This window comes from Hypanus sabinus, chromosome 2, assembly GCF_030144855.1.
Source record: "Hypanus sabinus isolate sHypSab1 chromosome 2, sHypSab1.hap1, whole genome shotgun sequence".
NCBI classification, from domain to species: Eukaryota; Metazoa; Chordata; class Chondrichthyes; order Myliobatiformes; family Dasyatidae; genus Hypanus; species Hypanus sabinus.
In genome coordinates this window covers 71599021-71617781 of record NC_082707.1, presented here as the reverse complement: position 1 = coordinate 71617781, position 18761 = coordinate 71599021, and the positions used below count along the sequence as shown (strand labels likewise).

The 18761-nt window shown below is 37.6% G+C and overlaps 1 protein-coding gene and 1 non-coding gene across 3 annotated transcripts in view; both read right to left on the bottom strand.

Annotated features, from left to right (window-relative positions):
- The window catches only part of clstn2a (calsyntenin 2a), a 537584-nt gene that overhangs the window by 76913 nt on the left and 441910 nt on the right, over positions 1 to 18761 (bottom strand). For both annotated transcript variants that reach the window (XM_059948013.1, XM_059948017.1), the window contains 2 exons: positions 17045 to 17302; positions 13932 to 14053 (listed from right to left, as the gene is read on the bottom strand). In XM_059948013.1, coding sequence (XP_059803996.1) covers positions 13932 to 14053; positions 17045 to 17302 — 380 coding nt within the window. The remainder of the gene's footprint in view (positions 1 to 13931; positions 14054 to 17044; positions 17303 to 18761) is intronic.
- LOC132390638 (U6 spliceosomal RNA) lies at positions 6141 to 6247 on the bottom strand. The gene has a single exon (XR_009510958.1). It is a non-coding gene; the product is annotated as a U6 spliceosomal RNA (small nuclear RNA).

Below are 18761 nucleotides of genomic sequence, written 5' to 3'. Positions count from 1 at the left end.
CAGTAATGGTAACCATGAAACTACTGTAATGTAACAACATATCTCCATGAAAAAAAATGCTATTCCTGCCCATTGTGAGCAAAGTGTGAATCTAGTGTGGAGAACTGATAACTGCCTCCTCTGTTCAGGAACAATTAAGGATGAATATTCAATACCAACATCATCAGCAATGTCCATATCCTATAAATATGGAAGTAAAAAGGTACTGAGCCCAATGACAGTGATTTGACATTTGGTCCAATGGCTCTCTATTAGCAAAGATGAGAGCTTACTGCTCTTATAAGGCTGTACAACATCAGACAATGCTACTCACTACTAAACCATCCCTCGTACTCACAGGAAACCTCTCTACTGCAAGCTTTTGTGGTAAAGAATAATAACACCAAGCCTGTCTGTTTGCACATCATTCTTACTCAAACAAAACAAATCAGTCATGAACTCCCAAAGCTGCCCATCATTCAAACTCCTGTCCAACTTGGACAGCTTCTGTAGATGCGTAGTGCTTCAGCTTTATATTGTAATAGACAGTTGATCAGACAAAAAGGCTAGCACTGTCTGGAGCTTCTGCAACAGAAACTTCCCCTTTTCCTGTCAATCACTCATTGATCTGATATGACAGACTTCTCCGATTCATACTGTGCTCTGGATAATTATTATCGCTGGCAAATGATGTGCATATGCTGCTGATTAGGTAGGTGAGTTTGTTGGAATTAGTGTATCAGCAGTAGAATACTGGATGAGGTGCATCCACTTCCTGGATGGCTGGTGAGGAGAATACTGCGACAATGCTAAGCTGAAAAACTTATGGATGAAGACTTCTGCACCAAATGAGATGAGGATGCCACAGACAAAGGGAATGTCACAAGAGTCAAAATGAAGTGGTAGTTCAGTCACAAAGGGATGGTTTGGTTATTAACAGTTTGACAGCATCAGACCACAGTCAGGAGAAGAAATCAAATCAGTGGCTCAAATAAAGATTGCAAATAATGGAATAAAGAGTGTTTTTCACATTAGTTCACTAGAAAAATGTAATGCTTATTGAAGAATGGATATTGGACAACAGTGTGACAAGCAATGGTAATGAAGGGGTCAAAAGAGGTTATGGTATGGCAAAGGTATATATTACCGTGAGTATTTATTAACCTGATTCCTTACCCTCTAACATCTGTATAAATAACTGACATAAACCTAAACACATTCAGATGTCTAATATGATCTTGGACAATCTGATATGAACACTTCAACTGACAGATCTTCTATGCTATTGGGAAACGACCAATTCAGCTGTTTCTTTTCACTTTTCTATTGGCCTGATTGTTATCTACCGTTAGCATTTCCTTATCAGCCATTAGTATGACTAATTTCTGACTTGTTTCAACAGTGTGTACGGTTAAACATTGTTACTCTGAAATAATTTATAACTTACAGACTTCATTTAGCTGAGCCAGAGAGGTCCACTTTATTTCAGTGACCAATGTTCTTTCCAGGTTCTGATTATTATCAAACATCCCAAAGATCTGTTATCTATGGTTGAGTACAATGGTGCCAAGCATGAAACTCTTCATGCCCATCTACTCTGCAGTATGTATTTATACTGTAAAAGTTCAGTTTTTCATAAAAGATATGAAGATGGTAGGAGAGGGTCAAATCAAAAGGGAAGCACATGGCACAGATACTTTCACTGGGTACTCTACTGTAATTGGGGAATTGGCCTAACTTCATACTTTATTGCTCCTATGCAGAGCCTTTCACTAGTCAAGTGCACAACTACTAAGTTCACAACTTGCACATTTATACGCGTATATAAATCCCAAATATAGTCACATTTGTGCATCCACAATACTGTAGTTTGTCAGAATATTATATTCCACCTCACTTTGTGCTGTCAGTTCACTACATAAATAACAACTGCTTATCAGAGTAATATATCTCATTTTTGCCAAACACATTATTTCAAGAACTGATTTGTGAAGAATTTCGGTGCCATTTTAGGTATTCGCTCTGATTCACTGATACCAGACATCCACACACACAATCAGACTGTCTTTCTATCAGAAGTGCAAACACTCTGTCCAATAATTAATTTTACAATGACTATATTAAGAGGAGCAACAGTACACTAATCTGAACTGAATATGCAGTGTTTCCCAGATGGTCTCACATTTATCCAGTTTCTTTTTATTCAGTTACGCATTGACTGCCTCTCCAGGAATAATACATAAAACAGAATCTATGTGACACAGAAGGCCATTTGGTTCATGGAGTTCATGACAGCTGCTTTGAAGCAATTCAATTTTTCTTATGACCCTTCTCTTTCCTGTAGTCCAACATTATTCTCTCTCAAAAAACTATCCTATTTCTTTTCCTGCTTCTACTATCATTGGAGACAATGGGTTCTAGATAATAGCCACATTCCAGGTAAGAAATGTTTCTCCACACATTTTAATAAATGCATCATACAGCAACGTGGTATGACTTTCAGAACTTCTGCTTCACACCTCTAGCAATCTGGGTTCAATCCTCATGTCTGTTGCTTATGTCTAGAGTTTACACTTTCTCCCGGTGATATCACAGGTTTCCTGTGGAGTTACATTTTCCCCTCACATCAAAATACAGACACAAGTAGATAAATCAATTGTGAATTTCCCCTAGTGCACGGGTAAGTGTTGAAATCTGGGGGCTTTCAATGGGAATGTGGAGAGAATCAACTAAGATTAGTGTAAATAATCGTTTGGTGACCAGCACAGGCACAGTGTACCAAGGGGCCACATTTCCATGTTGTTTGACCCAAGAAATCTTTGAAACATCCCCCTTGCATCTTTGCCTTTCACTTTAAATGTGTCTCTCATTCTTAAGCCACCTGCGAATGGGAACAGCTTCTCTCTATTTACCCCAGTGAAACCCAATCATGATCTTGTAAACCTCACTCAGCTTTCCCGTCAATCTTTTTTGCTGAAAGGATAACAACCCAATCTTCTCCAGTCTAACTTTGTATCTGAAATCCATCATTTGTGCAACAATTCTCCTGCCTCTCGAGGACCTTCACATCCATCCTAAAGTGTATTGGACAAATTGGGATGCAGTAACTTTTGGTGCCAAGAGAACGTTTTATAAAGTTTTAAATAATGCCCCTGCTTTCATGTTGTATGCATCAAATTTTGCTAAGCTAATGAACTGTTTTGTATGTATGGTCTCCAAGTGCCAACTTGAAGTTAAGAAATAATGTGAAGCTGAAGTATAAAGGTTGGGTTTTCAAGTCTAGTACTGCAAGGGACTAGAGTCGTTAGTTGATTATCTAACGCAGAGATTTCAGATGTTTTAACTGTTATCCATCAGAGGAGCAAATATGTTATTTGTGGTCCAGCCTGCATGCTACTTCAGTTCAGTGGCCTCACAAATCATGAAAATGCTCAAGTTTGTAAACAACCAGAAGGTCTGCTGCATTTCCTTAGAACACCATAAAATAAACATGCATTTGGCAGCATTGCTCACATTGGTGAGCACAGTCTGAAAGAAGAGCGTTGTGGTAAATCAGATCTCAAAAGCCAGTGATGACTTCTGGGCTTCTGACTGCAATTACTGAAGCTTAAATGTTTATTATTGTCTGGAAGTTTGAGCTAACTTTGAGCTGTCCTCTAAATTCTTGGTTCATGTTAAAACTATTGATAGACTAACACCAAGTCCTATTTACCCATCCCTATCTTTTTTTTCAATAGTGGTTTTTGGACCTATTCCCCTAGCCTAGACAATCTGGAAGTTAAGTGTTGTCTGTTGTATCTGCCAAGCTGAAAATAGTGGAGCTGAGCACCATGATCAGCTGTCATGAGACACTACGCCCTGGTGTCTTCCTGATTCTCGTGGTGGCATCAACCAGAATAGCTCGAAGAAGTCTCTGACGTGTCACTTCAGTACCAGAGGAGTCAACATACTTGATCACTGTTACACCAACTTCAAGAACATTTATCGTGCCATCCCACTGCTGCACTTCAGCAAATTCAATCACCTGATTGTACTTTCACTCTTGTCCTAAAGGATGACACTGAGGACCACAGCACCAGTAATAAGGACCGCAAAAGTATGGTCAAGGGACATGGGGGAATGTTTATAGGACTGCTTTGAATTCTTGGACTGGGCCATATTTGGGGAATTTACCTTCATATCTGAATAAGTAGGCCTCAGCCATCATCAACTTCATCTAGGTCTGGATGGAAGAGTGTGTGCCTTTGAGAACATAATGAACATATCCAAACCAGAAGCTCTGGATCAACTGGAGATTTTCAGTCTGCTGAAGGATAGATCTGTTGATCCAGAATCCTACAAGAAGTCCAGGTATGGCTGACAAAAGGCTATCATGAGATTTGCTAGTTGTCAACATCTTGGAGGATCTATTCTGGGTTCAACACACTGTAAGCTTGAAGAAGCCGGTGGCTCCAGTTCATGAGGAGTTTGAGGAAATTTGATATGCCACCAAGGACTTTAGAAAATTTATACAGATGTACAGTGGAGACTATTCTGACTGGTTGCATCACTGTCCAGTAAGGAGGATCCATTATGGAGGATCCAAAGAGACTACAGAGAGTTGTAGACTCAGTCAGCTTCATCATGGGCATAAAGCCCTTCACAATTGTGGACATTTTTAAGAAGCGGTGCTTCAAGAAGGTGGCACTCATCATTAAAAGACCCTCACCATCCAGGTCTGGCATGCCTTATTCTCATTACTACCTCTACATTAGCAGCAAGGCTCTGAAAATTGTGAGCAGAACCTCTTGCACAAAATTGTATGGTCCCAGAACACATTCTACCCAATCAGGAAAGCTTACCAATGCTTTTACTTTCTGAGGAGGCTGAAGAGAGCTGCACCACGCACATCTATACTTGCATTATTCTACAGATGTGCAAGATAGAGCATCCCGATAAGCTGCATCATTGGATAGTCTGGAAACTGCATGGAGGTAGACAGGAAGGCTCTGCAACAGGTAGTCAAAGCTGCCCAGTGCATCACCAGCACCAGCCAACCTGTAATCATGGACAAATATCTCACACACACACACAGGTCAGTAATATCATGAAGGAAAGATCCCACTCACCCTGCTTATGGACTGCTTGTCCCACTTCTACGCAGGGAGGAGGCTAGCATCCATGTCAAGACCACCAGACTCAAAAACAGTGACTTTCCCCAAGCAGTAAGGCTGATCAACACCTCCACTGAGAAAATCACCCTTCCACACTCCCCAGTACCACTATTTAATCATTTTGTGTCTCATTATGGACAGACAATCAATCAATGCATATAACCTAATTCACGCATTTATATTTATGCTGCTTTTTTAAAATGATGATTGTGTTCCTTATCCTTCTGTGTTCTTTTTGTTCTGCATTGGAGCCAGAGTAATAATTATTCATTCTCCTTTACATGTCTACTGGAAAATGACATAAAATAATCTTCAGTCTTCGGGGAGGAGGTACAACTGCATAAAGACCTACAGCCAACATTTTTGGAACAGCTCCTGCTCCTCTGACATCAAATATCTGAACTGTCGATGAACCCGTGAGCACTATCCCATTATTCGTCTTTTTCAAAATTTATCTAATTTTGTAACTTCAGTAATTTTTGATTTGCTCTGAATTGCTGCCACACAAAAAAAACACAATTCACTACTTATGTCAGTGATAATAGAGCTGACTCTGAAACACTGATTATAAGATACCCAACTCTGTTTTCAAATCTGACGACAGCATGAACTCTTCCAACCTCTAACCTTCATCATCCATACAGACCTCAAAACCTTTGCATTCCTCAAGTGCCAGCCATTTAAAGCTCCTGGTATTTATTGCTTCACACTGGTAACTCAGTCTTTAGCTAACAATGCTCTAAATTTTTGAATTGGGTTCTCTCAGTTCCTTGCTTTGCAACTGCCTGTAAGCAAACAAATCTCAAGGTCTTTATAATTTATATATCTTTTGATAATAAATACACTTTGGAACTTTGAAATGTTGAAATTTGTGAAACCTGTGAAATTCTCGCCTAATCTACTCTGCCTCCCTATTCCTCTACCTCATTGCTCAAGCCTTTAAACATATATCCAGATAGTGTCAAATTTTATGAGATAAAATCAGCTTGGACAGATTAGTTTTTTAAAAAAAATATGGAACGCTTCACGAATTTGCGTGTCATCCTTGCGCAGGAGCCATGCTAATCTTCTCTGTATCGTTCCAATTTTAGTATATGTGCTGCCGAAGCGAGCACTAGTTCTTTAAAACATATACCATGTTTTTATTATTTGCAATAACTACTTTAATTCTCTTTTGTTAATGTAACTTTTCATATCAATATAAAATATCCTAGTGAACTAATCTTGTTGTAATATATACTCATTAGATATCAAATTAGATCAACCTCAGAAGCTGTTGACTTAATCAGCCTCCAGCAGTGAAATTATTAAAGCTTTGTTTGTAAAATTCTTTGGATAATTTTGGCTGGAGTTAAAAATATTTCACACTACAGCTATTTTTACATTTAAAATTAATGAATAGAAGCAATTAAATTGGCATTATCGGTAAGAATTGTATTATAATTCCTCCACTAAATTAACCCATTATTCCTTTTTGATAAATTTAAATAGAAGTTTTCACTGTAATAGTCACATGTTGGATTGCTATTATTGTTTAAAATTATGCAGGCTCTTCACAAGACAGAATTATCATTATGTCAATAGTTTGACTCATCAGCATAATACCCTTTAACATTCTGTTTTTTTCCCACTAATGAGATTTTATTTTTTAAAGATGTAATTGACATGCCATAGATAAAATCTTTCACTAAATTTAATGAATTTCAATCAAATTTAATTCACTGTATTAGAATAAAACTTGCTATTTCCAAGATGTAGCTCACAGAACTGCAATAAATTTAAAACCTCAAGCAATTATTCACAAAATTATTTATACACGTTTCACTATCATTAGTTTCTCCTTATGTCTCATTTACATAATCATTAAATAGCAAAACCTTTACAGAGGGAAAAGAAGAAAGAGGCCAGTCACTTCTTTATCAGCATTAACAATCTCTAATCAAGTCTTCCAATTCTCAATAATTATTTTAATTGCATTTAACACATGATGGTTTTACATGAATAAAAGCCTAGATTTCTTTTAAATTTCTGTGAATTCAAGCTCATTCATTTCATGATGTGGTAACAGATTTTCTTTCAGAATGTTAATTGCGCGTGTTTTTTATTGGTATTAAAATGCTTGCTTTTCCTTAGGATCGATCTCTTGTGCCTTACATTAGTCAGAACCAGTTGTTTACCTGTGCTGTGCTTGCCTGTTGGATCAACTCCATGATTTAATCTCTCTATCTGAGTCCTCTGAACTGCAGTCGCCTTATTATATCTTGGATTCAAGACAATTTTGTGCTCTGAATCTAACTCCGGTGGGGACACAGCTTATGACAATATGAGCCTGATTCAGGTATGGCCCAACAAAAGTCCTTTAACACCTCACATAGGATTCAGATTTTAAATCAATTGCTGTGGTAATCCCACAATTATCAAAGATGTGAATAATTAATCATTACTGGCTCCTTTAACCAATGGAATAATAAACCAAGCAGTACAATTTGAATAGAGATATTTGTTTTTAAGATGGCATCAAGCACTTGAGAGAAAATTGGAATGATGTTCCAACGATGAGATTAAAAGTGAAAGCAATTTTAATAGAAAAAATATTGGTTCAGAACAGAATTAAGAATTTTATCCGAGGAAGTTTCTATTGCCTTCAAGTATTCCACCGATCTGTAGTTAATTACGTTTTAGAAGATTGAAGTTTTTTTTGGGAACTGAAGCATAAATTTAAATTGCTCACAAGCAAATATTTTCCATGGAGTATCTGTTAATATTATGATCAAAAGGAGAATTATATACAGGGCATCCAAAACATTTCAATTTATGGGCCACACTAAATTTATAGTTTATATTTTCTATGTCATGATCTTCCTAGAATAGTTAATATAAAAGATAGTTATAAAACTATTTTTCCAGAAAAAAGAGGACTTCTGAGTTTTAATATGTACTGTTTGTTTTAACGCATTATGTTAAGTTAATGCATTTCCCAGTGTTCCTCCACTCAGTTGGACCAGTTCACTGCAAGGAGGTGCTAAATTTTACTACAACAGAGAAAGGAAATGCCTGCTGAGGGTGGTTTTATCATTTAGAAGCTTGCAGTCTGATACATGTCATGCAGATATTCAAGTTTGTTGCCAATGGTTATATTAAATAGTATTATTCTTTTGAAGGAGAAAACTGGGTTTTAAAATAATTACGATATTTATAAATACAAAGATTCAAAGTGCATTTATTATTGAAGTATGTATACAGAATGCAACGCCGAGATTTGTCCTCCCACAGGCAACCATGAACCAAAGAAACACCATGGAACCCATGGAAAAAAAAGACCAAATTGTGCTGTTACAGAGAGCCAACAACTCATAGGGTGTCAAACATCAAGCCAACTGTCCAGTAGTATTCAATTTAATGTGGTTCAGAAATAATGAAAATCATATTTGAAAGAAGAAATAGACGTGAAATAAGTAGTGCTGTGAACTGTTTGCAGGACATTACCATTGGCTGTGTTGTTCACTGGCATCAGCTTGAAGAGGCATAGTCTCTATAGATAATTATAGTCACTCTTCATAATTTAGGATAAGTAAGACATCCTCATTGATGTGGGTATGATGAAATACACTGCTCAGTCTAAATAGGGATAACAGCATCCCCTTGCAAGGTAAACAGAGATTCAACTGAGATTTTACAAGTATTCAATAGTTTCACATATACTTTATTGATGCCTGTTTTTGTATTTTAATTTATTTAATTTCATATCTAAATCTAAATTCTTCAGTTGCTATAATTTAATTGTTATGTGATCTCTGCTTGTATGTAAATAACTGTTCACACTTTGTTATTCTGAGACAGCTCTAATAGAAACCATATTTATGTATTAAACTGGCAAAGAAATTCAATGACAAAGTGCTTCCTATTTCAGTGTTACATTTCTGTAAGTTCACTTTAGACCAGTCTAGAAGTTCTTGCATCTCCAATGAAGCCCACATCAGAAGCAATGAACTGATTCCACTCCTCATTGTTATTTGACAGACACCATGTTTCCATCACACTGTACTGGAACAGAGTTCCACTACAGTAAGACTTCATCTCTTCCATGTTTCAGGCATCACCCCTACTCTCAAACCCACCCCAACCAACAAATTCATGTCCTTGATCCAACTAATCTGCCCACCCACTCTTTCTGATCTCCCCACTGATGTGTCACAATGACATTCAAGATTCTACTCCTCCTATAATTCTGAATGCCCAATCTAGACCCCTCCCCACCAAGGCTTTAATCCTCTATTAGTTGACCCTCCCTCTAGTTCTAATCCTTTCATGGCTTCCTGCTATACGCAATGGGCTCCAGTTGCCAGCTCTCTATTCTCCTCCCTTCTCTATCACTGCCCAAGTCCCCAGTTCCAACTCGAATCCCGAATGACAAATTTGCTTATGAACAGCATGCAAGGTCCAAGGGAAGAAGTGTATGTAAGTGTGACACAAGTTTAACGGTAGCTGAGCTGTTGCTAAGATCTATCAACAGCCAATTCATTCAAAACCTTTTGCTGAAAAGAAACAAATAGGTAACAATTTATTGCTACTTTACCAAAGGAGACTACAGCCATAACATTGTGTTAGGGTGATCTGAAAGCATCTTTCACAGAATGTAAACAAAAATAAAAACCGGTTTTGGCTATCATGTTAACTTTTGTTTTAGAGCACTGCATCTCTTTCTATGATCAACAATTTACATTGCTTCTATACTGAAGACAGCAAGGTAAATGGCCACATGACTGTTGCCTCTCTTGGGGACTCTGTCCAAGTGAGCCTGTTTCATGTCAGAGTCTGTCCAAATGAGTATCAGCTGATTAGTTGACTGAGGGAATCAGTGCAGTTGGATGCAATTATATCCCTGCACACATGCCACAATCCTGTGAGATCTTTCCTTACCTCATAATGCTTTTGCTTAGAGCAATGATGTCATTGACTGGAACTCTCAGATGAACAAAGCTGGTACTTTTGTTTCTGAGAAACAATTTCTCCCTCTGCACTCCCAGTCACAGAAGGCAGAATCACAGTGCTTTCTTCAACTTTTGACCAGAATTGAGATATCTTACATGGTATAGTTTCGTTCACTCTGCCCCTGTTGCTCTAAATTCCACCCCGACAACATATTTAAGGGAAACTGGAGTCAGAGCAATCTGGTCTGTGTTGCCTGTGAACTAAATCTGAAACACAGTTCTTAGACACATAATGGGAGGATGGAGGCAATAGTCGTGTTACTGCCATTCTTTAAGACGAAAGATGTAATATGCTGGTAGCCACATTAAAGTTAGTGAAAAATAAGTGTTTCAGTTATATTTCTGCCCTAGATCCAATTCATCATGCTTTTAGTTCAACTACTAGGAGAAGGTGGAGCCCTCACATATATATTAAATCAGGGACTATGATGAAATTTTGGACACCCCTCCCCCCCCAACTGAAGAAGCAGTGGAATTTGTATGCAAAAAAAGACAAACTTAAATAAAACACCTAGAAATTCTTGACCAAACAACCAATTCAGAGGATCACACTCCACTGCAGACTTGAACATTTCTCAATATCAAAGGCTTTCAGCAAAACTAATGATCAATGCTGTATTTGTAATTGAAAGCATGTACTGAGGAGACAGAGTAGAGGAGGGCAACAGAAGGGAATTTTGTTGATCAAAGCCTAGAACGAAAGAGGAAGTGGCAGGCATGCTTGGTGCACTTGAAAACAGAGGGTTCGAACATTGTTCTGCAGGGTTTGGCGCTGGGATTGCGATTGTGAGATGTTGGTAGTGGGGGAGTGCTGATTTAAAGGGAAGAGTAAGGCCCACAGGGTTGACAGTAGGTATGGGACAACTGATAATAGTACCAGTCCATATCACAGTTTTAAAAATTAGGTGCCCAAATGATGGCAGCTTTTGGGTCGAAGTTGTCTAAGTTCCCCTGCAATATTCCAAAAGGGAACATAGCATTGTGAGCATTGCCATGTTTACTCCACGAATTTCTTGCAAACAAGGAATTTGTTTTAGGTGATACCTGAAGCTGTAAAAAAAAACATCCAGTGCTTGACTGACTTAATTATCAGGTGAAAAGGCAAGGCCACATCACTCTGGGAAATGGCTATCTGCTGTCCCTGCCACCCTTCCCTCTGCCCACCTGTGATTGGTGCACCTATTTATTAGAACCTTGGAAAAATTATACTATATAAAATATTACACTGGATGATTTTCATTTTGTATCAACTTCTGACAATTAGTGTGAGAACTGACCCCATCGTCTGCTGGAGCTCCAGTCTATCTTCATGATCAGCTGCTAATGAAATAAAATCATGGAGATACCGGAGCTAAACAAATGCTTATTCAAAATGGTGCTCATCAGATAAAGTACTGGTTGTTATCATAAAATAATGATTTTTGATTTATCTAAAAGCTCATGAATTTAGAGTAACTATTCTGTTCACAGTGCATAGCCAGCCTGAGGCACAGCACCTAGATAAATGGAAAATAAGTAAAAAAAAACCATGCACATAAAGCAGCTATTTTAGGAGTTGCAAAACGATCTTAATCAGAGTGCTCAAATGAAGGGAGCCATAAAATATATATTTTCAGCATTTGCAGGATCTCTTGTGCTCAAAAATATTCTTACTCTATTTACATCCCTTATATCTCTTTCTTAAATCACTTCAATTTTCAATCTTCGTACATAGCACATTATGCCACTTTTAATTACTTAATGGCAATCTTTCTAAATGAGAAGGAAAATTTTGTCCGGGTATGGGGAACGAACAGGAAATGTGATAAAGTTTCTAACACTTCCAAAGGAGAAGCTCTGGAATTGTGGGCTAAATGGGCACTTCACCACTGAACAATTATGCACAAAAACAACGGTCTTAAAAGAAACAAGTGCAGGCACAATTGTTGAGGTAACAATATTCTGTTAGAAAATAGGATGGAACAGAAACATATATATGATTGATCTTATGATCTCACTTGTTCTATCATAATGTGTTTGACAGTGGATAGACAAAATGCAATTTAATTACAGGATAATGAAAGAACGATTCAATCCAGGATCTAGAATCATCTTGGAGCTTTGAAATCATGCATAGTACGAGTAGCCACCTGGGGGAAAAGATCATTTGAAGCTCCGTCCGGCTGGGAAACAGTACACTGTGATGGACCAGATTTAAGGAAAATAGATAAAAAATCATTTCTGAAACTAACACAGAATAGAAGTTTAAAGCTTCATCCACTGATCCATGCAACAGCTTGCCAAAAATGCATTAAACTGGAAACTAAATGAAGGCTTTGGAATTAGCTAACAGGTGTACAAACATGAATGCATGTATACATACATTACACAGCAACATACACATGTGCACACACACAAACATGCATATAATACATATACACATCAAATGAACTTACATACAACATACATACACCTACATAAAGCAAACACATCTGATCACAACACATAATCAGGCGTGCAAAATGCATCAACAGCCATATACACCTATACACAGCATATACACAGCTACAAAACATGGACACGCACACACACAGTGTCTTGTAAAAGTATTCAGCCCCCAACCCTTTAAATGAGTATTACTATCGCGAATTTTGGTCAAATCAGCTGAGAATTTTTATTTGAGAATCATATGCTTCTTTCACAGTAGAGCACAAAAAACAGGGAAATTTGTAAACATGAAAACCTAAAGATTTAATGACTGAAATGTCAGCAGTTCAAAAGTATTCATCCCCCTTTGCTGAACACTTAGTTGAACCACCTCTGACAGCTAATACAGCCAGTAGTCTATTCAGATATGTCTCTATTAGCTTTGCACATCATGATGAATCAAGATTTGCAAATTTCTCCTTGCAAAATTACTCAAGCTGTGCCAGGTTAGTTGGGGCCCAGCAGTGGACAGTAATCTAGAAGTCTTGCCAGAGATGTTTGATTGGGTTAAGCCACTCAAGGACATCAATTTTCTTCATTTGAAGCCACTCCAAGCTTGCTTTGGCAGTGTGCTTTGGGTTCTAGTCCTGCTGAAAGATGAACCTCCTTCCCAGTTAAGATTTCTGGCAGAGGCTAGAAGGTTTTTAATTCAGGACCTCACTGAATGTAGCAGCATTCATCTTCCCATCAATTCTGACCAAATATCCAGTCCCTGCTGCTAAAAAGCATCCCAATAGCACAATGCTACCTCCTCCATACTCTACAGATGGCATGGTGTTACCTGGCCTATATACAGTATTACATTTATGCCACACATAATGCTTGGTGGAGAGGCCAAGAAGTTCCACTTTAATCTCATCCGACCATAAGAATCTTCTAAGTAAGGCAAAATCTTTACGAGCAAGGATATGCTTCTTTTCTTAGCCAGGGCTTCCTCTTTGCCACTTTTTCCATAAACGCCCTTTTTGGGTAAGGCCTTGGGGATTGTGGAGCCATGAATTTTATTGCCAGTTGCAACCACTGATTTTTGCAGCTCATTCAGAGTGACTGTTGGCATCACAGCAGCCTCTCTTTACCTCTCCTCTCCTGGTTTCAACTATCATTTTTTTTGTGATTGGACACACACACACACACACACACACACACACACACACACACACACACACACACACACACACACACACACACACACACACACACACACACTCAACTCCCAATAACATAGCAGCTGAATAGCTGAATAGTGGCTACACAAAAGGTTATTTTAATCAAAGTATTAAAAATTTACAATACAACTTCTTCCAATTAGCTCCACTAATGACTGATCTGAAGTCTGACCCACCTGTTCCAGTTTCCAATGGAATTCAGCTGGACGAAATGTGTCAACTTGGTCAAAATCTCTACGAAGCAAGAACACCAGCCGGCAATTGTGGACGTACAGTGCGTAATGGTGGCGATTCATTTCTGATGGCAAAAATGGCATTGGTTAACAAGAATCCTGCAAGAATCATTATTATTCCCCTTATACTGTCCAATAGATACTGGAACCTAAACTGGAAAGCGCTCTAAATGCTCAGCGAGACTGTAAACTAGCAGTTCCACAGGGAACTGCCAACTGCCTGCAATGTGAGCTCAACTTGCCCTTGACATCCACATCTGCCACTGCAATGTAGAAGTCAGAAACAAGCTGAACATCCAGTACTAGCATTGTCAGCTCCAGTGACAGGGCTCAACCATACTGAGCTGAGGGGACAGATATAATTCACATCCAGCTCCTCAACAGCACCACCTGATTCATTTGAATGGAGTCACCGGCTTTAAGTAAAAAGCTAAGTGCAATAAGTAATATTGCTGTAAAAGTCCTAGAAACACCCAGCAGATCAGCTTGTGGAAAGAGAAGCAGGATTAGTACAGTATTTCCTGTCAGAAATGAAAGGGGAAAGAATAAGTTTAGTGCTTCTACATTTACTGTTTATATTTCAGGCTTTTAAAATCTGAATTGTTTTTGACTTTCAAGTGTAGTTGTGGTCTGTTTACTTATTTAATATTTATAATTATTTGTGACTTCAATGCACCAAACATATTATTTTAAATATTTAATTTAATCCAACTGCTGTTTATTTTTTTTTCTTTTTGATGGAATTAAATCTATTGTGATTGCCTTCAATGTGGATGATTATCAGAGAGGTTTACTGGCAGTGCACTTTTCAGTATCACCATGGCTCCAGCAGCAGAGTTGGAGGGCATTACGAGAATGAGGGTCACAAAATTGCAGTTCTGGGAATCGTATGGGGAGGAAGTTCAAAGAGTAAACCAGAGCAAACTTTCCAGCCCAATACCTTAGTTACTCCAGTTCCAATGAAAGGCCATCAAGATGAATTATTAAATTATTTTTCTTTCCACAGATATTGCATGACCTGCTCAATATTTCCTGTATTTTCATTTTCTATTGCACTATCTTGACTTTGAATGTGCTACACGTGGACTTATTGGACTCAGCACTAAATCTTGAAAGTGAATCAACATAATGTAAACATTTTAATTCTATCAACATTTCAGTTTGAGAAGGAAATTCCTTAACTATGGGACACGGGCGAGTGAAAGACATAATCAATGTTGAGCAAATACACGGCAGTAGATTGCATACTAAAAGTAATTAATGGAAAAGGCACAAAATAACTTGATCATCATAGCATTAATTGTGTAAAATTCATGCTTTGTTTAGGCTGTGATCGATCACAAGGTTGAACATGGTGGCTGAAACAGAGTATTGTAATGTTGGCTGCTTATTTTGGGTTAACTGATCGTGAAGAAAATGGAACAGACCGTTCCAAAACCATTAATATTTTGTGGAGAAAGCTTCCATTTTCTTTAGGCTCAGAGATTTTACAAATTATGTTGAGGACCAAATTTGTTGCCACTGTGTTAACAGTAATTTGTATTAAACACGCAATGTAGTATTGCTGATATGTTAAAATTAAACACTGAAGCAACTAACTGCTGTCAGCAACTGTGCTGCAAGTATCACTAGTCTAAACGATCGTGCTAGTCAATTTACAACAAGGTTGACATATCTGTAATGTAAATGGCTGCTGACTAACATTCCTCTCACATTCTGAACCTTTACAAAAGCTTAACAATATACAGTATTGTATATACAGAGCTCACAAGCAATTAGCCCGTGCACTTTTAAAAAAATATCGGAAGCTGTCAGGAAGAATCAATACAAGAGATGCTCTAACACTACAGTTAAAAACAAAAATGAGAAGCAATAGATGTTGCATGAAAAACCCCAAATTAAATCATGCACATGATTTTTTTATTGCATCAGGAGTTAATTCAGTAAGTTGGATTCAGAGTCATGTCCAAGCATTGTTCAATACTGGTAACTCAGGTGTTCTTTGTTCTGATGGGGATTGATATCACTGGACAACAATGATTTTACTTCCTGAATACGTTTGGGGCACCTTATGGATTTTGCGCTGATGATCATGAAATTTATCATGAAATTTCCCGATCCCACAGCATTGTTTTGAAATTGCCTATATTTGTTATTTCAATTCATAATTACAAGTTAAGGAAGGCATTTTTGTATTCATCAATGACAAAGACTTTCTATTAGGATCAGAGAAAATTGCATGGAAAGCATTCAAGGATGTTGCTGATAATCTTCTCAGCAACTACAGAGCACCAAACTCTGTGCAGCTGGTTGACAACATGCCTCAAGCATACAAAAGCATGAAGTACAACTTATCACTAAATATTCATTTCCTGCATTTCCATTTAGGCTTCTTCCCTGCAAATCTTGGCACTGTCAGTGATGAGTATGGTGAAATGTTTCACCAGGACATTGCAGTCATGGAAAAATGGTATCAGGGTAACTGGAATCCATCAAAATTGGCTGATTATTGTTGGACATTTAAGTGAGAAACCTCAGACACTGCATATAAAGGAAAATCATCAACAAAACACTTTCAGCTTAGTTGAACTACTGCAAAGCTTCTGCACCATTTAGCAATTAAACATATTTTATTATATTCAATAAAAGTTAATTTCTCCAAATTCCTATGATACAAGTAGTCTGAAATTATATTTGTGTTCAGCTTCGAGCAGCCTATCATAAACAAAAAAAATCAGAGGAAGCAACACTTATGAAAAGATTTGTTGTCCAGTATATGATTTTAATTTGGACATTGAGGTGCTATAATTTTTATTTTTAACTTTAAAAAAGGGCATAATCCAGCATGTTTCTACAACTATTTGATTAGGGAACAAATTGAACTTACCTAAAAAAAATGGCAGTTTTTGTTCACTACAGATTTAGAAAATAAACTTCAGGCCAGGTTTTAGGTAAGTTCAACATCATCTGACATAAATCATCATCTCTATAAATAAAATATTGGATTGACATTCAGCAATTGACAAGACAGTTAGCTTGAATCACACACATTCCACCTGTTTTATCTGAATTGCAGAGAATGGTTTCCTTCTCTGCTCTCACTCCTGAACTGGGTCCATGCTTCATCCATGTTGCGATGGTAAATTGATCGGAGAGATTCTTGGGCATCACCCCATCAGGAATCTTTGCAGCATGTTTGCCGTCAAATTTAAAGATCAAGTCACTGTCATGCCCACTGTCCATCACAAGACTGGAGGTCCAATTTGATAAACCATAGGGTGCTGGGAGTAAATCAATGCTCTCTGAAGAAGCACCTGCAGATTGAAGAGAAAATAAAGAAATGTAACCAATCAGTGGCCAATATAAAATTAATGTGCTTGCCTTGATGAATATATGTTCTATAAGTTGACTGTAAATCCCAGTAATTTAATTTTCCATGATTTAATTTGTAGACTAATGGGCAGAAAATATTACATAAGATGTAATAATAAAATTGCAATGGAAAATTAGAGTACACAGAACAAAATATTGAGATAATAAAATTAATAGTATTTCCTATACTTTTGTGCATGCACAATTTACGTTGAATTCAGATGTTATATTTGCATTCACTATGAAAACCATGCCAAATGTTGTCATAAACAGAATTGTAATGCTCAAATCATTGAACATATTAGTAGAATAAGTAGCTAGTAGAATAAGCACCTGAATTTTTAGATTGCTGGAATTTTACATTGCCAAGGTAATGTGAAGACTGTAAAATGTTTCTGCATTGAAAATCGCTGAATTGGAATAATAACAATAGATAAAGGCTAAATAGTTAATACTTAAAATTTCACCTTAATTGTAGCCCTGAAGTTGGTTTAAGACATGCATTTAAATCATAGGCATACAACCATTTCTAGAAAAGTATTAATTTATCAGCCCACTCATCCCCCAAATTACAATGCTTTTACTGTCTTGATGAGGATTTTCAATGAGAGTCAGCAGAGAGTGAGAAGAACTTTGTTCTTTGCTCATCTCCTCCATCTAGATTGTTTTTGATGCCACTCCATGATTAGCTCAACAGCAGGGTATCAAACTGTAGCTCTTTACGTGATACATTTAACAAATTGTATTTTGCTGGAGTAATTGCTCCAATTAGCTGAAGTTTCATGGAAATAGTTAAAAAGGTATAAAGACACCAAACTGAGCATAAATTGTGTATTTAAATGAAATATAGAACAAATTGGAACACTACCAATAGATCTACGGTACTATAAAACTGTGTATTAGTTCCCAATAGTTATTGACAGAGGAATTCATCCGGTGAATGCAATAAACAAAATTAGCACAGACGCCTAGAACAGATAATGGACTACCTTTATATAATGCTATTGAAGACTGCATTTTCCAAATCTCCATTTCATTGTAATATTAAAGATGATTGTTGAGACTTTCAAATACTTCGTAGCTCCTAACTTGTTGAAGTAAGGAGCTAACTTGTGCTACTGTGTAGACCTTACTGGCTGCCTAGGGAGTTCATGGCTGTGTATGTTCCACCACAGGCTGATACTGACCTGGCTCTCAAGGAACTGTACGAGACCATCAGCACCCTGGCGACTGCACACCCGGAGGCTGCTTTCATCGCTGCCGGAGACTTTAATCTAGCGACACTGACTAAAGTCTCTCCAAAGATTTCTAAACACACCCAGGTGAGCACATAAGGAGACAGCATACTTGACCATTGCTACTCTCCCTTCTGCAATGCTTACAAAGCGCTCCTTCACCCTC